This window comes from Halichoerus grypus, chromosome 1 (assembly GCF_964656455.1).
Source record: "Halichoerus grypus chromosome 1, mHalGry1.hap1.1, whole genome shotgun sequence".
NCBI classification, from domain to species: Eukaryota; Metazoa; Chordata; class Mammalia; order Carnivora; family Phocidae; genus Halichoerus; species Halichoerus grypus.
The window spans coordinates 194126135-194146643 of NC_135712.1; the positions used below are offsets into that span (position 1 = coordinate 194126135).

A 20509-nucleotide genomic window follows, 5' to 3' on the forward strand; every position below is an offset into this window, starting at 1 on the left:
TGGTGTGATGTGCATTCACGTGCAGGGGCCTGAAATAGATGGGACATTTGACGGATGGCATCATGTTAATGCAAAGGGCGGTGTGGGTGCACACAAAACTGCATCTGAAGCTCTAGGCTACAGCATATCGATTTTTGCAGAGAGGTATCAGTCCACTGGTGTCCCGGCTTGAGTTCTCTCTGAAGCAGTCCCAGAGACCAGGATTCAAGGGCAAGGTATTCACCTGGGAGGGGTTCCCCGGAAATGCCTGTAGGGACATGGCAAAGTGACTCAGAGACGGAGATAGGCAGGCAGCCCACACAAGGTGCGTCATCAAGCACCGCAGCGCTGCGGGCAACCAGAGCCCAGTCCCACCGCAGGGCTCTGGGAGCCGCTGCTGAGGAGGCACCTGGAGATATCTGGCCTGAGAGGTGGGAGTGCTCACCAGTCTTTGGTGGAGGGAGGCTAATTCCCTGCCACCTCTGGCCTGCTGTGTGCCTCAGAGGAGTGTACTCCAGAAGCCAGGGAAAGTCTTCAGCCAGGTGCTGGTATGTGTGGAAAATGGCAGGGACCGAGGGGACATGGGCAGAGTACGTCAAGTGCTTCACTAAGCTTCTTCCCAAGTAGGACCTCATCAACAGAACCTCCGGTCACCTCCCCTTGGGCTTTGGAAGTCTGTTCTAGATCTACCAAGAGGTTCCAGATGCATGACATCCTAACATCCCACACCTCAGTGTCTTCGCTTACACTGTTCCCTCAGCCTGAATGAGTCTCTGACATCTTTGCACGGTGATTTTTTTTTTTTTTTCCCTCCCTCAGGGCTCCGCTAAACATGCCATTCCCAGGAAGGGCTCTCCCTGACCATCCAGCTAAGGGACGTGCCTCTCCCTACTTTTTTGTTTTCTCAGACCTTGTTTCTTTTGGAGAGTTTATCCCAAATGTGTAGTGTTTTTTATTTATGTTTACTTAGGAGCTTTAAAAATCTCCATGAGATTGTAAACAGGAAATGAAAGGGAATTATGCCTGTCTTGTCTTATCGCTAGATCTCTGGCATCTAATAGAGCGCCTGGCACATGAGAAGTGTCCAATGAATACATGCCAGGTGAGGGAGGACCGCTGGGAGGGAAGGAGGCAGGGAGGGAGGCAGGGGAGCAAAGAAGGGAGGGAGGGAAGGAGGAAGGGAGGATAGGCTCACCACATCAGCAGTGCAAGGAGCTAGTTATGCATCTGGCATCTGAAGGGCCCTTTGCTGTTCCCAGCTGTGCTGGCCTGGCTCACGAACTGTGAGCTCAAGCTTCTAGGCTGCACACCAGCTCTCCACAGCCTCCTCCAGCCATCCCCTTCCGCAGCAAGACACCAAGTCCTTGTATAAATTCTACTTCTTATCGGGATTTTCACCCTGGTGCTTAATAATACAGCGTGTCATCAGTTTCCTAGATGTGAGTCTTCTCTCCCCGCCTCCTTGCCACTCCATCTCTTCTGCTAGGTACCTCACCAGGCCATGGATACACACAGGTGAGCAAAACACAATCTGATCAGCATTCAGGTTGCTTGCCCTGCAGTGAGGGGCAGATGTGTCCAACTATACGTAGTGCAGAGGCCAAACTCAAAGGTCTATGCAAGAAGCCTGGTTGGATGGGGAGAGACCTCACTGGGAGGGAGGTGGGTGAAGGGGTGCAGACTGGGGTCCCTGAGAGCTGGGGTCAGAGCCACACCCAGCAGAGGCTCCCAGACTTGGGGATTTCACTGTTCTATCAGCCAGGCTGTAAGCAACAGGTATCGATTCTTAATCACTTGAGCAAAAGGGGAATTCACTAGAAGGGTATATGGAATCTCTCTGCTCCCAATGAATTGAGAGAGAACTACATACATGAATAAACAAGGAATGATAGGGGGTCTCTTGCTCTTCCTTCTCTTCCTTCCTCCTTCCCATTGCTTTCCTTCCATCCTTCCTTCTTCCTTCTTTCTTTCTTTTTTGGTAGAGTCAGGACTTAAGAAAAACAAACCTTCCGTCTACTCTTACCTTTGTATCAGTCAGGGCCCCAGCAGGAAGCACATGACATAGTCAGGCTGGCTAATTAAGGAAGGTTTAATAAAGAGGCTATTGTAACGGGCAGTGTGAGCAGGCCGAGGGAAACTAGGAGAAATGGTGCACTCCCCTGCAGCCAGGAGCAGTGGGGACCTTTCTAGCACTCTGCCTGAAGGGACAGAGAGCCCCCAGAGGGACAGAAAGCCACAGAGACGGGGAGGTTGATGTGGCTTTAGATTGGGTGCAGCCGGTCCCGGGGGCACAGGGCTGAAGGTGCACTCCCACCCCACCGGCCTCTCTCTACCTGTTGCCGGTGTCCCCCACTAGCCAAACCCCACCCAGGGCTCAGCACAGAGGAACCGCTGCTGAGTGCGGTCTGGGGCAGTGTGCCGGGGCAGAGAGCAGAGGGCAAGGGGCCAAGTGTCTGCAGGAGCTAAGCGAGGCTCTCCCCCACAAACTGCACTCTGTCCGAGAACCTTATAACACTGCTTCACAGTTAAGGACCTCCTTTCAATAGAATGGGTTTAACTTTCTGAAAAATGACCAGGAGCATGTCACTGTCCATCATCATCCTTTTTTTTTTTTTTTTCCCTTTCCCTGAAGACTGGCCCAAATTTGCTTTCTGCCCCATAGTCCTTGGCCAAGGCATTAGTCATTCCCTCTGGGATGGGCACCACCACGCAGGACACTTAAGAAGGCAAACCACACAAAGATGCTCAGCCCAGAGCCTGAGTCCAGACCTGCTAAGTGACACTGCGCTGTTGCGGCCAGCCCCCCATCAGCTCAACCCCATCTACGCCCTGAGTGTCCAAGCACACACCTAGCACATAACTTGGGGACCCAGAGGCTGTTGAGTCGTTGAGGTTTGCAGAACGGAGGGGAGCTCCCACCCCACAGAGATCCTGGCACCCCACGACCTTGCTTCATCCCCAGGCTCTGGAGCGGAAAGCGCTCCCCGCTCAGGGCTGCGCTGCTGGCACCCAAGTGTCCAGACCAGGGCCGGCAAACGGTGCCTTCAACAATTTCCCCAAGAGGAAGGCATGCAAGGCTCTGCCTCCTCTTTGGTCAAACGATGTATTTCAAAAAGAACAGGCTTGCTACATGGGGGCCAAACAACCGTGTTTATTTTTCTCACAGAACACACTCCTCTGAGCAGATACACTTACGAGGCATCCCTTAATTCTTTCTTTGAAAACGAAACGGAATGGATTCAGATCAGGCCTAAGCTGGAGTCGCCCGGGCTTCGTTCTGAGAAGGTGCCTCAGGCAGGGACACCATCTGCGCGCGGACAGGGCGCACGGCGGTGCCCGGGCGCCACCTACTGGGGAGTCTCCTTCAGTTCATCAGCAGCCCGAGAGGAGGGCGAGAAGGAATTCCGCACTTGGGAGAAAGGTTTGGAAGTGAATGGAAACCCCCTGACAGGCTCCTGCATGGTTCTGAGACCAGAGCGAGAAGTCGTGTGTCTGGCTAGGGCTGAGGACAGCGGTCCTGGGGAGAGGGTTGGGCCCCTGCTGAGCGGGGAAAATATCCTCTAGGGTGGATGGGTGGGTGCGGTTGGGGAGAATGCCACCTCCTCTGGGAAGCCCTCCTGCATTTCAAGGGCATCTTTCCTCAAGAACAGCATTTAACTTAGCATTTAACTCCCACTGGGAGTCCCTAACTCTTCTTGGCCTCCCTCCCACTGTCGGGGAAACTCTTGCTTTGTGCAGTGAGCTTCTGTGGGCAGAGACACCCTTTTACCTGCTTCTACGTCCCTATGAGCTAGCACAGTGCTTGACTCTAGGAACATCTGATGAATGCTTGCAGGCAAGCTGGAGGGCAGAGGGAGGGGCAAAAAGAGAGGAGGGACTGACCAATCACATGTAATTCAGTTTCTGTGCCTGATATAGCAAGGACTCAATACACGTTTAATGAGTGAATGTGTGGCACCTGCACTTCTCATTTATCGTGGGAAATTGGAACCCAGACATATAGTCATCAACATTGTTCAAATATCATCAAAATCATTCAACAAATATTTACTGACTCTCTTCTGTTCAGCAGCAAAATCCCAGGAACCATCAAGCGACAGGAGGGGAAAAGTTGAACACATCAACATTTCCCAAGAGCGATTAGTGATCCAAGGAAAGGATAGCAGGGGATGTGACAGGGTGGGGGAGGGGCTGGCTCCTTTGGTCCACGAGCAGGAAAGCCTCTCTGCAGGGCTGACATCTCTAGGAGGCACAGAAGATGAGAACAAGCCAGCCACCAGTGTGGTTGGGATGAGATTCCAGGTAGAGAGGAGAGCAGGAACAAGGATTCAGAGCAGGAAGGAGCTTGGGGGGTTGGAGGAATGAACAAAAGGGCCAGCGTGTGGCCAGAACACAGGTGAGCACCGTGGGCAGCCCCGCAAGCTCAGGCAGAACAAGGAGGTCGAGCCAGATCTAGCAGGGTGCTCGGGGCACAGCCAGGAGTTTGGGTTTCACACTAAATGCCCTGCCATCTGACTGATGTCTGTGAAAGCCCCCTCTGACCTGCAAAGTGAATAATGCCAGGGCGGGGGCGGGGGGCGGGGCAAACCCAGGTGCCCAGAGAGAATCAGAACGGGGACTGCAGCCATCTGGGAGAGACATAAGAATAGTGGCCCTGACCAGGGCATAGAGGCAGAGAGAGGTGGGAGGGCTCAGGGCACATTTTTCCAGCCAGATCCAATAGAACGTGAGGGGGGCAGGGGAAAGGCATGGGGAGGCCACGCCCACACCTGTGGACCGAGAAAGAACCCTTCTCATTTGCACTGAATAGGTGTAGATGAGCGGAAGAAATGAAGGGAAATGAACTGAGGTGTGTCCAGTGCAGGGATTACCAAAACAATAAAACCATGAGATGTGTGGGATGGAGGTAGCCCCTGCACAACCGAAGATCAGCACGATGGTCTAAAGATCGCATTTCAACTCCACATCAACGGTTTTGGCGACGATACAGAAGCTCTTCACGTGGTCCATTGCTTGAGCTAAGTCAGTTGGATCTGGACAAGATTCTCATAGTGCCCCCAACTTCTAAGCTCCTTCCTATTTAAACGGTGTTTGATATGCACGGTGTACTTTGCATTTAGCATATATTCACATGTGCCTATGGGAATGTCCACTGAATTCCACAGGAGAGGACTCTAGCATAAGAATATATTTATTAGCACATCTGCATGTTAACTCACATGTTCTATGATCTTCTGCACGGGCTCATCTACAACCCATGTGCAATAGCAGAAGGACAAGGAAAAATGAACCGCCCAGATGTCCACAAGACCAAGGTGGCAGAATGAACATTTAGAGTGGGACGGTCAAGGAGTGCCCCACGGGAAAGGCTGGGGAGGTCAGACAGAACTCGGGCTGTGGAGAGCCAGTAGCTGGCACAGCAACGCGGAATCCCAGAGAGCGTGGAAAGATTCTGTAATAGGTGGGAAGACGGCACACGTATCTGCACCATTTGGGCTCCTGCAAGAGTGAACGTGAGTTTGGCAGAACAAAGACATGGTGTGGGTGTCTGAGTATTCTGATTTAGAAAACCCGACAGTTCGGGCTCACTCCAGGCGGCTAAGGCTTCCCACTCGCTGGCCTGGGCTGTGCATTTGGTTGAGGAAGGCTGCATGGCTTAGGAGTGAACTCACATGGCTGAAACCATGAGAGCCGCATGGCCAAACCCAGGAGCCCATCCACTCTGGCCATGGACCTTATGCTCCTGGATTTCGACCTTATGCTCCTGGATTCCGAACAACTCCCGGCTTCCACTCTGCAGCTGGGGGGTGGGGGTGGGTGGGGAGGGGCGGGTTTTGAGACCACAAGGGAGGGCACTAACTAGCCACCCACTGTTTGCACAGACTACCAGGGCGGGAGAGCACCAGGAGATGCTGCTAGTGGTGGAGTCTGTTCCAACCCACTTTAAGGAAAGGGTCCAGAATGTCTGGTCACGCTCTCGACCTGTGCTGTCCCATCCGCTAGCGTCTGGAGCACCTGAAATGTGGCTAGTCTAAATGAGATGTTCTGAGAGCATGAGAGACACATCCGATTTCAAAGGTTAGTATGAAAATAACGGAAAATAGCACATTAATAATTTTTTTATTGATTTTATGTTGAAACTCTGTGATTTTGGATATACCGCGTTAACCTAAATACACTCTTAAACTTCATTCCACCTGTTTCCCTTTTGCTTTTTCAGATGTGACCACTGGAAAATTTTAGATGACATAAGCAGCTCATGTTTGTGGCTCACATTATATTTTTACTAGACGGTGCCAGTCTAGACAGATTCTAACTACAATCGTCCAATTATGACCCTGTTGTTCATCCATGTGGCTGCAGAGACCGGGCCTCTTGGTCTCCCACCACTCTGCCTCCCATTTCCTGAAGATCCAACCAGCGGAGCAAAACTCAGCACATGGCACTGGATCTGGGTCTGAAACTTCCTAGTCACTTTACCACTTTATCACAAGGGGGGTATCTGCCTTCCCCGCAGAGAACTGTAGCCCCTCAGCCTGGCATGCACATCTGTTTATAGTCTGACCTCAGGCTGCCTTCTCCACACACCTTCTTCCCAGGCCTGTCCCCACAGGCACCCTTCCTTTGAGCCTCCAGGCCTTTGCACAACACCTACTAATAGGTTTCCTATTAAATTAGTTAATGTAAAACAGCACGGCACCTGTCATAGAATTAGTCATCAATGGATGTTAGAAAAACACAGTAAAGCCAACAACAACAATAGCAAACATACAGAAATGCACCTTCTCTAGTAATGTCTACAGTCACTTATGCACCCAAAGTATAAAATCTTATCCATCCTTTTAGATTTTGAGTTCTTTGAGGCAGAGCACATCTCTGTAACCACCTTGAGCACTTTGCTCGGGTCTAGAACGTAGTGGGTGCCCCGCAAACACTGAAGGGATGAACAGAGGTTTCTCTCCATCATCCCCACCCCCATTTCATCCACCTACAACACCCAGTGGCTGATGTGACTGGCAAATTTTCATCCAGAAGAGAAACCCCCCAGCATCCTTCCCCATCTCCCAGGCTTACAGACACAGAACAAACAGCTTTTGGCAGATGTCCACGCGGTCTCTGTGGAAATGAGTCCTGCCCCAGGCTTCTCGGTGGAGCCCTGCCTGTGTTGTGGCTCCTGGAAAGGAGACTTATTTGTGTTCTTTTGGTGGTTTGACCAGGTCCGCATTCCGGGCCTCCTTGGGAAAGGAAATCAACTCAGATGACCCTCCCTTCTAAAATGCAGGGGCAGATGGAACACTAAAATTTCAACAAAAATCAGGTCATGCTAATGGTGGCACCTTCCCAATTTTATTTCCCTCGATGCCCTGTTGGGCAAGAGAAAAAGACATACGGTCAGGGCTCCACGTTTTAGGGAAAAAAAAATCCATAAATATTTGGAAGATGTGGGGAAAATAAAGCACGAGAAAATGAAATCTAACAGTAACTATACTTTGAAATATTTTTTAACCTGAATGTTAAAGGGTGGTAAAGATCCAGAAGAAAACTTCCAGATGTCTAAGAACTACTCAAACAGCATTCCTCCAGGTCTAATTTGAGTCCCTCTTGCTGTGATGTTGTCCCACTCCCCCACCACGAGGGACTAGAAGACAGCAATGCGGCCCCCAGGCCAGCACGGGACCCAGCGCACCTGGACCCAGGTAAAGGTGTGCTGCATGAACGCTAGTCTTCCAGAAGTCACAAGGTGGTAGTGAGGATACAGAGGTCGAGGAACACTTGGAGAAAGACTAAAGAGGGCCCGGTTATCAACAGAAAAGTATTCATTGGCAGTTTTGCCAATGAAATGAAAGCAAGTCTGAGTGAAGGCTCCTATATCTGAGCTGTTTTTGGAGACGCCTCATGATTCACACCCAAATCACACAAGATTAAAGAAAATACTGGATAAAATCAAGCCAAACATGAAGTTCAAGGGAAAGATTTTATTGGACAAATTAGAAAAATATTGGTATTGTGCTTCAGAGAAACCCACTTCTTTCCTCTGGCTGCAGGGGCAAGAAACAGCCTTGGTGGCAGAGGGAGAGGGAATTGGAGTTACTCTAAGTGAGCTTGCGCCATCCTCCCATGCTGGCCACAACCCCACACTCACACCCGCCGTGTGAATCTGGCAGGCCTGGCCAGAACCAAGGGCAACGTCCATTTATAATCAGGACTCATGAGGGCATGGGAGAGGCGAGTTGGGTTGGAAGGAGGGTTCCCTGCCCCAGGTAGCCAGGGGAGCACGGCTGGCTGTCCCTAGCTGTGCGGGAGGGGTCTTATCAGGGGAGACTGATGTCCGGTGCAGATGCCTGGTTTCCAGGGCAAGCTCACAAGTAACATTTTCCAGAAGGACCCAAAAGAAGTGGAAACGAACAGTAGCTTTAGAGGGTCCCTTCTTTGGCTCACCTGCTGAGTCCCTCCTGTGTGCTGAGGGGGCTGGTGCTTAGGGAAAAGGAAGGGGGAAAACGTTCTGCCTTTGTTGTGGGGGTAAGCAAAACCGAGATGAACTGACCACTCGTGCACGCCAGCGCCAGGAGAGTTCCATCCACGTGGACGGACGCTTAGCTAGCTGACCTATCACTCTTCCGTTACCACAATTCTTACTATTACTTGTATTGATACTTTGAAAACAGACAAACAACAACAACGAACTTTAGTTTCCGCACATGGGAGAGCTCACAAAGAACCTCATGGTACAGCTGTCGTCTACCTGTCTTCCAGACCACAGTTGGCCTAGGAAACTGACACTGTGCGCATGCGTGCTTGCGTGTGTGTGTGTGTGTGTGTGCGTGTGTACAATCCTCGCCAACGTTTATCGTAACAGTCTGAAGCAACCGAATCATCAAAAAGTGTCCTTTAGATCCTCCAAAGTATCCACCACCACCACATCCTCCAACCTTTATAGCAGCTGAGGACAGATCGATAGAGCCAGCAATATAACAGACACAGGAAGCTGGTGGGACCACCACTGTCCCCGTGATGTCCCAGGGCCTCCTTGTCACACAAGGCTTTCTGCATGCATTATCCCATCTACTCTGACAACAAAGCTATGATCTCTACGTTATGGTTATGGCAGGATCCCAAGAGAAAATGAAGCTCAGAGAGGCTGTGTGACTTACCCAAAGTCACACAGACAGGATATGGCAGGACAAGAGTCAAGGGCAACCTGTGTGTTGCTAAAGTTGAGTTCCTCCCACTTCACCACTGTCTTTTGTCCAAGAGGAAAATGTAAAACTTAAGGCAGAGTCCACATCCACTTATCGATCACACTCGGGTGGATTCATTCATGTAATCATCAATGGTTGGCATCACTCCAAACCACTCCTAAGTACCTCATGAAATCAGGGTCAGAGATTGATAAATGGCCTGGCCATTCCTTGTGTTCTTTTTTTTGTAAAGATTTATTTTATATTTGAGAGAGAGAGAGAGCATGCGCACAAGAGAGAGTGAGGGGAGGGGCAGAGGGAGAGGATCTTCAAGCAGATTCTATTCTGAGCGCAGAGCCTGAAGCGGGACTCCATCTCATGACCCCGAGATCATGACCTGAACAAAACCAAGAGTCAGATGCTCAACTGACTGAGCCACCCAGAGGCACCCCTTATGTTCCTATCATGGATCAATTGCACAGTGGTCCATCTGGTTTGGATTTTCACAGGTGAGAGGCTGGGGCATTTGCCTGGGCCATTCCATTTATGGGAACTTGACCCTGGCCATCACTTTTGGTGAAACCATTCACTACAGTGTTTTAGCAGTGAGAAGAAGAGAAAGGACTTGTATTTGTGAGCACTTGCACTGTCATGGGATGATGGGTGCTGGCTGCTTGCCCTGCTTTTCTAGAAGCCTTTTGTCTGCCCCTTCAGTGGCCACAGCTCTGGAAAGTCTATCAGATGGACTATTTGCAAACAAGCCATGTGTTGCATGACCAGCAGACATAAAAGACCAGGAAGGCACTGTGAGTCAACTGCACAGGTGGGAGCTGCTCATGTCCATTGCTACAGAGAGAGAGAAGTTACCTTGGTGGCTTCTGATGCCTGGTTCCAGTTCATTCCTTTTTAAAAAGCTGATAAATAGGAAGCTAATTCATTCAAGGGCAGAGGATCCAGGTTTGATTGTTTTATTGACTTTGTTCCACTCCAATTTGTAATAAATAAGCACTAGGAGCCCATATTCCACCACAAACACGTAATTCCTCTCACCCGCAACAGACAACCCCGAGTGGCTTGGACATGGGTAACAGGTTAAGCTTTTTAGACTTAAAAATATTTTTAGACTTAAACATCCTTAAGAAATTAGTAGCTTTTTCAATCAGACTTTTCAATCCCTCTGAGTTACATTTGGAATCAGCTAACCAGTTAATGCAACCCTTTTCTGATAAAAAGATTGTTGAAATCAAATATTACCATAAGTCCCATCTTAAAGCATGCACATGAGATCCACATGACGTGGCCAAGACTCCATAAAGAGCATGGCGATTAGAGCAAAGTTGGATGATGATGCCGTTCAAACACGAGCTCTTTCTAGACAAGGATCCACGGGAGAAGCAAACTGGTCCCTGTGATGCTGCCCCAGCAAACATTTGCCCAGCAGACCCTGAGCCACTATTTTCTGATTACGATGAAAGAAACTAGAATGTGTGGGGTAGGTGGGTGCAAGCAAACACGGGTGTGTGTGGCTGTACAAAACCACCTACACTTTCTTAACTCTCAAAAGCAGAGTGTACAGTATTATTTTTTATGACTTTATATCTTCTGTAAAATTAGCTAAACACACTCAAACCCAAAGGGCTGTCCTTCTTTCAGCACGTTGAAACTAGACCAGAGACAGCAAACACGCTCACCGCCAACGTCCCTCCAGAGTCCGCAGGGGAGACTATCAGCAGGCCAACGCTTCCCAACCATTGAGCCTGGCTGCCCCTCGGACTCCTCCTCAACACAGTGCTCCAGGCAGCCTCTCCCCAGGGGGCAGGGTGGACAAGGACACCATGGGCTGTCCTGGATCTGGCCTGACCCCACTCACTTCAGAAGGAAAATGGGTTACACATCAGGTCACCAAACAATGCTACTGGATATGGCTTAGGCAGGGAATGGAGAAAATCTCCACTGTTCAGATTAAACAAAAAAGGCATTGTTGAATATCTTCAACACAGGAGGCACTGAGCTTAGGCCATGGAATTCAGGGGCAAATCCCACCATAATGAATTTCCAGGGATCCTGGGTCTAATTTGTTGTGTCCAATGTAACTTGTAATAAGTGGGTCTCGTTGGAGTGTGAGAGATCATTTGTTATAAAAAGGTACCCATTATGATGGGTTTGAATGTCTAGAGTTAAAATTTTTTTGCATGTGTTGGCAGATGTGAAATAAATTTAAAAATGTACATAGATATATACTGATTTATATATAAAAGAATGATAGTAAATATATTTATCCTACATCACTTATGTATTATGTGTCAAAATACTATAAATTGAACTTTCAAAATAAACACTGATGCAAAGTGTCATCATTGTAGAACCGAAGAAAATCTCTTAAAATCATAAAAGGAGAAACATAGAAACAGGCATTTCTCTTACCAGTGGTCTGAGTTCTGGATGCGTCAGGATATATCCATTATTTGTGATTGCAAAGGCATAACCGTGAATCCCTAACTGTAAGAAGAAGTGAGAAAGAAACCTTCATTATCTGGCTCCCTGGTGGATTCACAAAGCATAAAGCAGCCCGACATTTAGTAATTTACAGCTTAAACTTGGCATTCATAACCCTTATCAGCACAATATTTCATTAAAATGAATGCAAGGCGCTGATCCTTGACATTTGGTAGAAATGAAGACCTGTCACAGGATAAGCTCAGCAAATAGCACAATTTAAAATGTCACATCCCCATGTTGGCATCAAAGGGCTTTACTTTGATTTATTTAAAACAAAAACAATTCCTTTTTTTTTTTTTTAAGAAAGTAGCTGATGTTTCTGGTAAGACCCTCTGTCAAGCAAACAGAGTTTTAGCCACATGGGTGTCTTCCATCTCCCCATGATAAGGAGAGCAAAGAGGAGGCCTCCTCTGATTCACATCTAGACTTGGTACAAGTCCACACCCATAGGGGCCATCTCGAGCATGCACGAGGCAGTCATTTTCCATAATTCTTCAAGGATAAAAGTGTCCCCACCAGCCCAGACAGGAGCCTGCCAACCCCTTTTTATATCCTTTCGTCTTTAAATTTGGAGGCTGCCAAGCTTTTCCATGCATGCTTCCATTGACACAAAGCCTGGGTCATTTTCTATGCAGAGCCTCACTTAATTTATGTTTTCTGACTAAATGGGACTATGGGAAATAGTTTGAGAGCAATGAAATGTTTTATTAGCTTTAAAAAGTATGTAATCAAATTTAACACTGCACTTATTTAAATAATAATCCCAGCTTTTTGACAATATTTCTATTACACAGTTGACTGCACCCATTGGCTACAATAAATTTACCTACAAATCATTCATGTATTAAAATGGCCCCTGGCATAAAACCCATACTGATCTCTCTCTGAAGAAAGAAAATGTAACCCACTTTGCCAGAGTAGTGAAAGGGGAGAGGAAAGAAAAAAAACCCTCTATTTTTTCCGACAAGTTATTTCATAGTTCTGAGCCCTCACTGTTCCTTTTCTTTCAAATTCTCTGCCACTCACATTTTTGAATATGATACTATTAAATGATCCAGACAACAGAGTTTACAAACCAAGAATGACCCTGTCTGCTTGTTAGCTTAACGTCAAGGTGATGTGGAATTAACTTCAGAGAATTTAACACCAACAATTAAAAGTTTCCCTTGCATTACATAAAGCAAATATGCATGTGGTCGTCAAGGGCAACAGACATTTTCTCCTGGAGTTACCTTGCACAGCAAGTCTTAATAAGATTCTACAAGACTCTAATGATAAAGTATATTTCATTATTCTGTGAAAGATAAACCAGAGATTTCCTATCCTTTGAGATGTGTATCATCTCTTTCATCTTGTCTCTTGGAAAAATGAATGTCAGACACAGTCAGCACTGAATTAATTACCATTATTATGTCCCAGTTTAATACAGACTCGAAGGGTCAAAAAGGACTCAGAGAGTTTGACTTTTTTCCATTAAAGGCAAAAGTGGTATTTGATTAGAAACGCAAACTCAAAATTTGACCAAACAGTGATATTTTATAGTCAGCTAATATATTCAGTGCCTTCTAACACACGTTACTTCAGTTCTTGGTTTGCTTGTAGGAGGTAATATTCAGAAGAAGGTAGAACTCCTTGTATATGCTCTCTTCAAACTCTACTTTTCTTGTATGGTACTAATCAAAATGACAACTATTATTTGTGAGGTTGATTATAAGGAATCAAGATATCCGTCAAGCAAGACTTTGATTATTTCATGCCTGCCTCCATGATGGCCGAAGTCAAACCATGTGGTCAAACTGGTGGTTGGGATGGAGGGAAGAGGAGCAGGGAAGGGAGAAAGTGGAAAAGGAGGAAGTGGGAAACAATGAAGGGAACGGACTTGAGCACAGATCCCACACCCTGCTTCCTCCCCTGGAATGCAAAGGCTGAGCTGACTTCCCACCCAGTATCCTCCACTCATTGTCCAACTGCTATCCCCACCCCTGTTGCTCATTGGTGCCACCTACTGGAATCTGCCTTTGCTGTGCCCCTGCCCCCCACCAAGAAGCCACCAGAACTCCCTTCTCTACTATGGCCACTGGCCACCTGATGGCTGGCCCTGCCCTACAGAAAGCTCTCTTGAATCTTCCCAGTTGTATTGGCCGACTGCCCTCCCTCCCGACACTCTCTATTCCCTCAGCTTCCAGGCCCCATACACCCAGGTATCCTCCGTTTCATAGGATCCTCATCCTCTGCCCACCCTCAAGCACTCTTTTCCCCCAAGCTTCTATCCCCAGGGCCCCTTGTCTGCTTTAGCTCTCTTCCCCAATACACTTCAGCAAGCACCTGGATGCTGCTGATCCCTGGGTCTGTGCTCCAGCCTGTAGCCTCTCCCCCTCACTGGCAGGTCCAAGTGTCCAACAGTGTATTGGGCATCTCTACCTGGACATCCCTCAGGTGCCTCAGACTCACCCAGCCCAACATGGTGGGTGCTACTCTTTCTGCTCCTCTCTCTCTGTGGGAGTACCATCCATCCACCCAGGCTCCTAAGTTAGAAACTAGAGCATCAGCCTTAGACTTCTTTCTTTCTTTCATCCCCAACTTCTTAATCCAAGTAATCACTACTTTTTCTTGCAGAAATTACTCAAATTCATTGCTGCTTCCCCATCCCACCATCCATGTAGATTTAATGTAATAGATTTCCACAATGGTCCTAACTGCTCTTCGTCCCTCAAACAGAGGCCCCAACAAAGCTATCCGCCAGATTGATCAAGGTCAAAACAACTGTGACCCTGTAGCTCCCCCGTATAAAACCATTAAAGACCTCTTTCACGTGTAAGATAAAATCCATCAGGTCTCCTGGGGCCTGGTCCCTACCCATCTTTACGTCCTTCCACGCATTGCTTCTTAGGGCACATGGCAGTGACAACAACCCCCTTGCAGTTTTCTCTCCCACCCACACCTTTATTCATAAATGTCAGCTGTCTAGAGCACCTCTCCTTCCCATCTTCCCCAGTTAATTCTTGCCCATGCTATAAGCTCAGCATCGGGATCATGTCCTATAAAAAGTCTCTCCCGACTCTCCCCATTGCTCCGTCCTTTCCATACCATGTTTCCATAAAACCTTGAGAATGTTTCCACTACTACCTTCACCCTAATGCATGAAAATGGGACACCTACTTCTTTGCCTCTCAGCCCTAGCTGGTTCTTTCTCTCCTCTGCCTTGTTCTCAAGGAGGCAGTGCCTCCCCCATCACAATGCGCTCTTTGTGGGCATGGAGCATCTCACTCATCTTTGACTTCTACAGCCCCTAGCATAACATCTGGCACACAGGACGTGCTCCAGTAAGGTTCATGAGTATTTAAAACATTCATCCTTTTACCCAAATATTGTCTAGTTCGTCTTTAAAGTTTGAACTAAAGTAAGTAATACAAATGAGCCCAAAAGGGGAAGGTGATGTACCACAGCAGGTGCACAGTGGGTGGTTGGCAAGGCTGTACCTGAGAAAGTCATCCTGACATTCAGAAACTATCAGGCTAAAGTCCTTCCCAGGAGAACAAAACATCACAATGTTTTGTTGCTTGATTGGTGGCATGTGGACATAACCTAATGGAGACGTAAGAAGAGAAATCCTGAGTAAGCCTCAAAACACATTCTGTGGATGAACCTCTCAGAAAACCAAAAGCTTACAGTAAGACAATGCCCAGCCTTTATTGTTGGCCACACATTAGTATCCCGATGAAATCTCTAATTTTTGTTTCATCTGAACTAGAACCAGTCTTCCTGTCCATTCTACCGTGCAGTCCCATGGAGTATAGGAACAAATCAGACACAAGGCCTTCCAGCACTTGGGGCTGCCCAAAGGGCCCTCATCCCGAAGCATGCTTTCCTGGAGTCCGGGATCCTCGTGGTCCAACACCCCAGGGAAGGAGGTGCTTCCCTTCCAAGTGCAGAGCCTTTGGGCTAATGAAGTGAACCCAATTATAAAATGGCTCATTATGTTAACAGAGGTTATGGTGTCTGGAAGTTATTGCTAGGGTGTCTGGAATTCTTAATAAAAATTACAGGAAGTCTGATTGCTTGTGGGAAAATCTATGAAGCTAAGGGAAAAGAAAGAATTCTATCTTCTGGGAAAACCCCAAGAGCCAAGAGCTGACTCATCTTTACAAGGTGTTAATCAAGAGGAAAAGGTGTGATCCACACTCGGCTCCCTGGAGCTCTTCTCCTGGATGAGAGAAGCCTGTTCAGCCGTGGCTGTCCCCTGTTCAGCACGTGGGCTGACGTGCACCCCATTTCCCAAGTCTCTATGTGGGAACCAGAGGAGGGCCGACTCAGGCTCAGGTAGGTCATACCTGTGTTTCCACTTCCCAGCCTGACCCTTGGGGGGAAGCATGCAGCAGAAATGCCTCTACTTCAGGCACCGCTGGTGAATTTTCTGTAGCCGATCGTCCTCTATTCTGTGGTTAGATTTTATTTCACTCATCTCTGATTAGCTGAGTTATGCTGAGAAAGTTATTTTAAGTATCCTCAACTAAGAATGGGGCCGAGTGACACCCAATTCAGGGGAAGCATAGTAATGATTCAATGGGAATGGGGCCTTTAAAACCCCTTTACCATACCAAACACACAGTAAAAAGCTCAATGAATGTTTTATTGTCTTATTTTTAACTCTTATATTATTTTTAGTATTTTAACTATCATTTCAACTGCTACTATTATTACTGCCATTTATTGTTCCTAATGGCTTCAGGGTAGTAGCAGCTAAAATCCGGGCTTGCTAGTTGTGAGACTTGGCACGTTATTTACGCTTTGGGTGCCTCAGTTTCCTTAGCTATAGATGGGGGTGATGGCAGCGTCCACCTATGATTAAGGGACACAGTGCTGTAAAGAGCTCAGCACGATGCCTGGCAGAGGAAACTCTGAGGACAGACAGATGCACAGGCTCATCATTATCACTTCCCTATCATGTTCCTCCTGTCAGGACTGTTGGGCATATATCCAGTGGTGGCCCTGTACTTGAGTTTCTACATATTCTCATAGGAAATAAGAGGCTTAAGAAATGTTTGGAAACATTCTCTAAAGATGGGCTGCCCTTTCTTCAACACTGAGCCGGGAATTCTGGGCATCTGGGTTTGGGGATTTCAATACAAGTAAGGTCCACTGTCTTTAGGGGCCTCAAATCCCTCCTTCATTCCCGTGGCTTTCAGCCCCTGGAGGAGCTACACAGTTTCCAACACTTACTATGTGGGTTAGGATCAGCCAGCTGCCCTATCATGCCTCTGGAAACTTAACTCCCAACTGTAGAAGCCTTGGTGGTGGATGAAGCAGATTGTCAGAGGCCCAGGGTGGCAGGAGGACAGAGGGCCTTTGTCACAACCAGGAGTGTTCTTTTTAGGTTAGAGTTCATTTCCTCTTGTTATGAAGGTGGCTTTCTAATTTTATCAGCTAAATGGCAACAGCATATGGGAACAGACATGTTTTGCTTGTTCAAAGATGTTTCCTCTTCTAGGGGTGGAGCAGGCGCTAAGGGCCAGACAGAACATGCTGGGAAGAGTCAGACCCTCTAGGGACTCTGAGAAGCCTGGGCCGTTATGTAGGGGTGGCCCTGGGCTTCTGGATGGTGGCCATGGTGCTGGTGTCTGTGCTGAGAGGAGCCCCAGAAGGCAGGGGTGCCCATTGCCCCAGGCTGAACAATCCCCATGGTGCTCACTCCTCAGCTATCCTTCATCTTCCCATGCACTGTTTGACTTTCTTAAAACAAACAAACAAACAAAACAAAACCAGAATGTAGAGCAAGATGATTTTAGGTGGTATGTGGGCCTGGTATTGAACTTACTAGCCAGCATCACTAGTGAGAGCCAGCTCTTTTTAAATTTCTTCCATCCTTCCAATTATATTAAAAAGAAAGTTTCCACTTAGTATATCTTTAACACTTGCCTTTCATATTACCTTAAAAAAGAGAGAACAGACCTCAAGTTCAAAACCTTAGATTATCAAGCCATCATTTAATAGTATTTCTTTAATTTTTTGTTTTGTTTTTACGATTCTTCTGTAGTGGCTGATGACACCGGCTTTACAAATGAACTATTATGTAAATAAATGTACAGATGGTACGTAAGTATGGCAACAAATCACGAAGTGTTACGTGACTGGCTTAGATATTCCTGAAGTGCAGGGGTCTAGGAGTTATGCAGACCTGGCTCAAATCACACTCACCACCTCCTATTGATGTGGCCCTGAGCTCTGTGGACAGAAGCCCCATGAACCTGAGTATCCTTAGGAGCAGAATGGGTACAACAGCACTGCACTTATCTAAGAGGCACCTGGTACCATGATGTGGGTCACGCACTTTCCACAGTGCCTAGTCCTGGCAAATGTTATCTGCTAATACTACATCACGAGACACCATCCGGTACCACAAAACGGTGCTTTTGTAAACAGCCATTTTATGCATCTCTCACTTTGCATCCAACCCGCTGAGGGATGACCCGATTTGGCCGCAGCGGTCCACTCAGCTGACTTGCTCAGATAAGAGTTTGCCAGGATGCCTGGTGACGGGCTGAGCCATTGGCTTGCTCTTGTCCTGACCCTCTGTCCAAAGGTAAGCCTGTCCTTGTCAACTGCCTACTGCATATGACTTTGTATTTTAAGCCTTTCCTTGTGTCTTTCAAAATTCTTGGAAAACCCCATTTTTAAAGGTGGCAGAAGATCCCAGAGTGTGGTCACCTAGTCATTCGGTTCACACATGATTTGGTTGGGCATTCTATTTTAGCGAGGGTTCAGTGGGTATGAAGGCCACAGGTGCCTGAAGCTGCATGGGAAAGGTATCAACAGCGCTCTGCTGGCAGTAATCCACAGAGAAGAGGGCCGGGAGGCCATGGGTCAGACCTGTCTCCTTGACCACTGTGTTACCATTGTTCCCAATTAATGATAACGGTCAATTCTTCATGCCCATCTGTGAGCAGGTTGTACTGTTATCACCACTGGAGAGAAGAACTAAGGCTTTGAGAGACTTGTCTACTCAGAGCTCCTCGGTGTTGGAGCTGGGATCCTGGTGTATCTGCTTCTAGAGCACTAACCACTATCTTCCTCCTGCTGAGGCCCAGGAAGGTCCCTGGCCTCTCACAACTGTGGCGAATCAGGCTCAGCACATCAGGGAAGGAGGTGGTAAGGAAGGGGACCCTGTTAGCCAGTCAACAATCTCAGATTCCTGGCCCAAAGGAGTTTTCCTGCCTCCAGATGAGGGCAAAGGGAGTCTTCGTCCACCCAAGAGTGGACTAAAGAAGAGATGGGCAAGCCAGTCTGCCCAGGGCTGAGGGAAGAGGGCACGGGTGTGGTTTCGACCCTTGTGCAGTCAGGGAAACCATGTCCATCCAATGAACGCCTCTCAGGACGGGAGCAGGGCTGCTCTCTGCCCCCCTCCCCTGCACCCCATGCTTGCATACACACAGAGCCAGCTCTTGGGCAGTTAGGTACTGCTGTGGTGGGGCTTCAGGGGACTTTCTTCCATGGAGCTGCCACAGGGAACAACTAAGAGTTTTCCATATGGAGTTCAAGGCCTCTCTGGGTCATCTTTTTAAAAGGACATGTCACTCCCCTTGGCTAACTTGCGTATCGGAAAAATATAATGAGCACATCTCAACTTATGATTCCGCATGTGATTGCTCAGGCCAGGGTTAGGGGAGCTCATTAAGGTGCAGCTGGTACGAGGACAGGCTGTTAGGACAACACGGCTTGAAAGGACCTGGAGCCTAGAGCCTGGCTGTGGTGGAAACCAGGCCCCTGGTATGTCCAGTGCTCTGTCCGTTGCTCTGATTTCACTCAAGTGCTGATCTAACCACGGCAGTGTACCTTGAGCAGCCAGAGGACATAAGGACCAATTGATGTCATTCTCGTGGACCCCAAGATGGCTACTGCACCAGTCACCTTCGTGGAGGCTTGCCACCCCTTTGCCATCAGTCTAGGGGCCAGTGCCATCCATCAGCTTGGGGCGGATGCTTGTGTGGGGCCCGTCTGTCCCAAATGGGGCAGATTCCAGTCCGCAGACAGCTGGGAAGTCACCTGGAGCTGGGGATGCCTGTTCTCATGGGGACAGAGTTAGGCCTGGCTGAGGGTGGCGGCATTGGGATGGCCCACAAGAGCCACCTCTGTCCCAAATGTAGAAGAACTAAATGAACTGAAGGAACAGTGCTGGGAACAGAGTGCCGGGAATGCAGTGTGGGCTGGATAAAGGGGCAAGCGTGGCCTCCGTCTCTCCCCGATGCAGGGCTGGCCTCACACGCAGAGCAGGGTTCAGGCATGTCCACCCCGGTTCTGAGTCCCTTCTATCTGTGCTCCTTCTCCTTGCCATGCTCTTATGCTGGTCTAGGCTCCCAAAGCAGTGGCCCACTAAGGCTTGCTGTGTCCTCTCTGTTCCAAAATTACCTACTCCACCCCCTCGATTACACCCAGAGTTAAAAAAAAGAAATTTAGGATTGTCTTAGTGGATTTTAATTTAGAATTAGGAAAAGAGTATTAATTGGTATGTACACAATTACCTTCCAAGATAGAGGGAATACTCAAGCAATAGAGTCAGAGACCATTTCTCTTTGTGCCTCATTGGGTTCCTGCTAAGAAGTAACATATTTTAGGGGATCCTCAGATTGGGGTGAGTTAGGACTGGTTTAGAAGACCATCAGATATATAGGACCTGTGTAGACCTGCATAAACATATAGATTCCCATGGACCCATAAAAACCTGGGCAGCACATGTAGACCTACTCAGATCTGCCAGAACTGTTACTATTCTTCCAACCAGGAAGAGAGTAGAGGGGCCTCTTTCCTTCCTGTTTTCCTTACCACTATGGCAGGTTGTGAAAGTACCTTAGACACTT

General features: G+C 48.0%; 1 protein-coding gene across 6 annotated transcripts in view; it reads right to left on the minus strand.

Annotated features, from left to right (window-relative positions):
* Positions 1 to 20509, minus strand: part of CACNA2D3 (calcium voltage-gated channel auxiliary subunit alpha2delta 3) — an 852366-nt gene that overhangs the window by 208047 nt on the left and 623810 nt on the right. For all 6 annotated transcript variants that reach the window (XR_013449537.1, XR_013449535.1, XR_013449536.1 and 3 more), the window contains one exon: positions 11583 to 11657. Coding sequence is in view for 1 of the 6 variants with exons in the window: in XM_078076955.1 (XP_077933081.1) it covers positions 11583 to 11657 (75 nt within the window). In the remaining 5 variants the exon portion in view is untranslated. The remainder of the gene's footprint in view (positions 1 to 11582; positions 11658 to 20509) is intronic.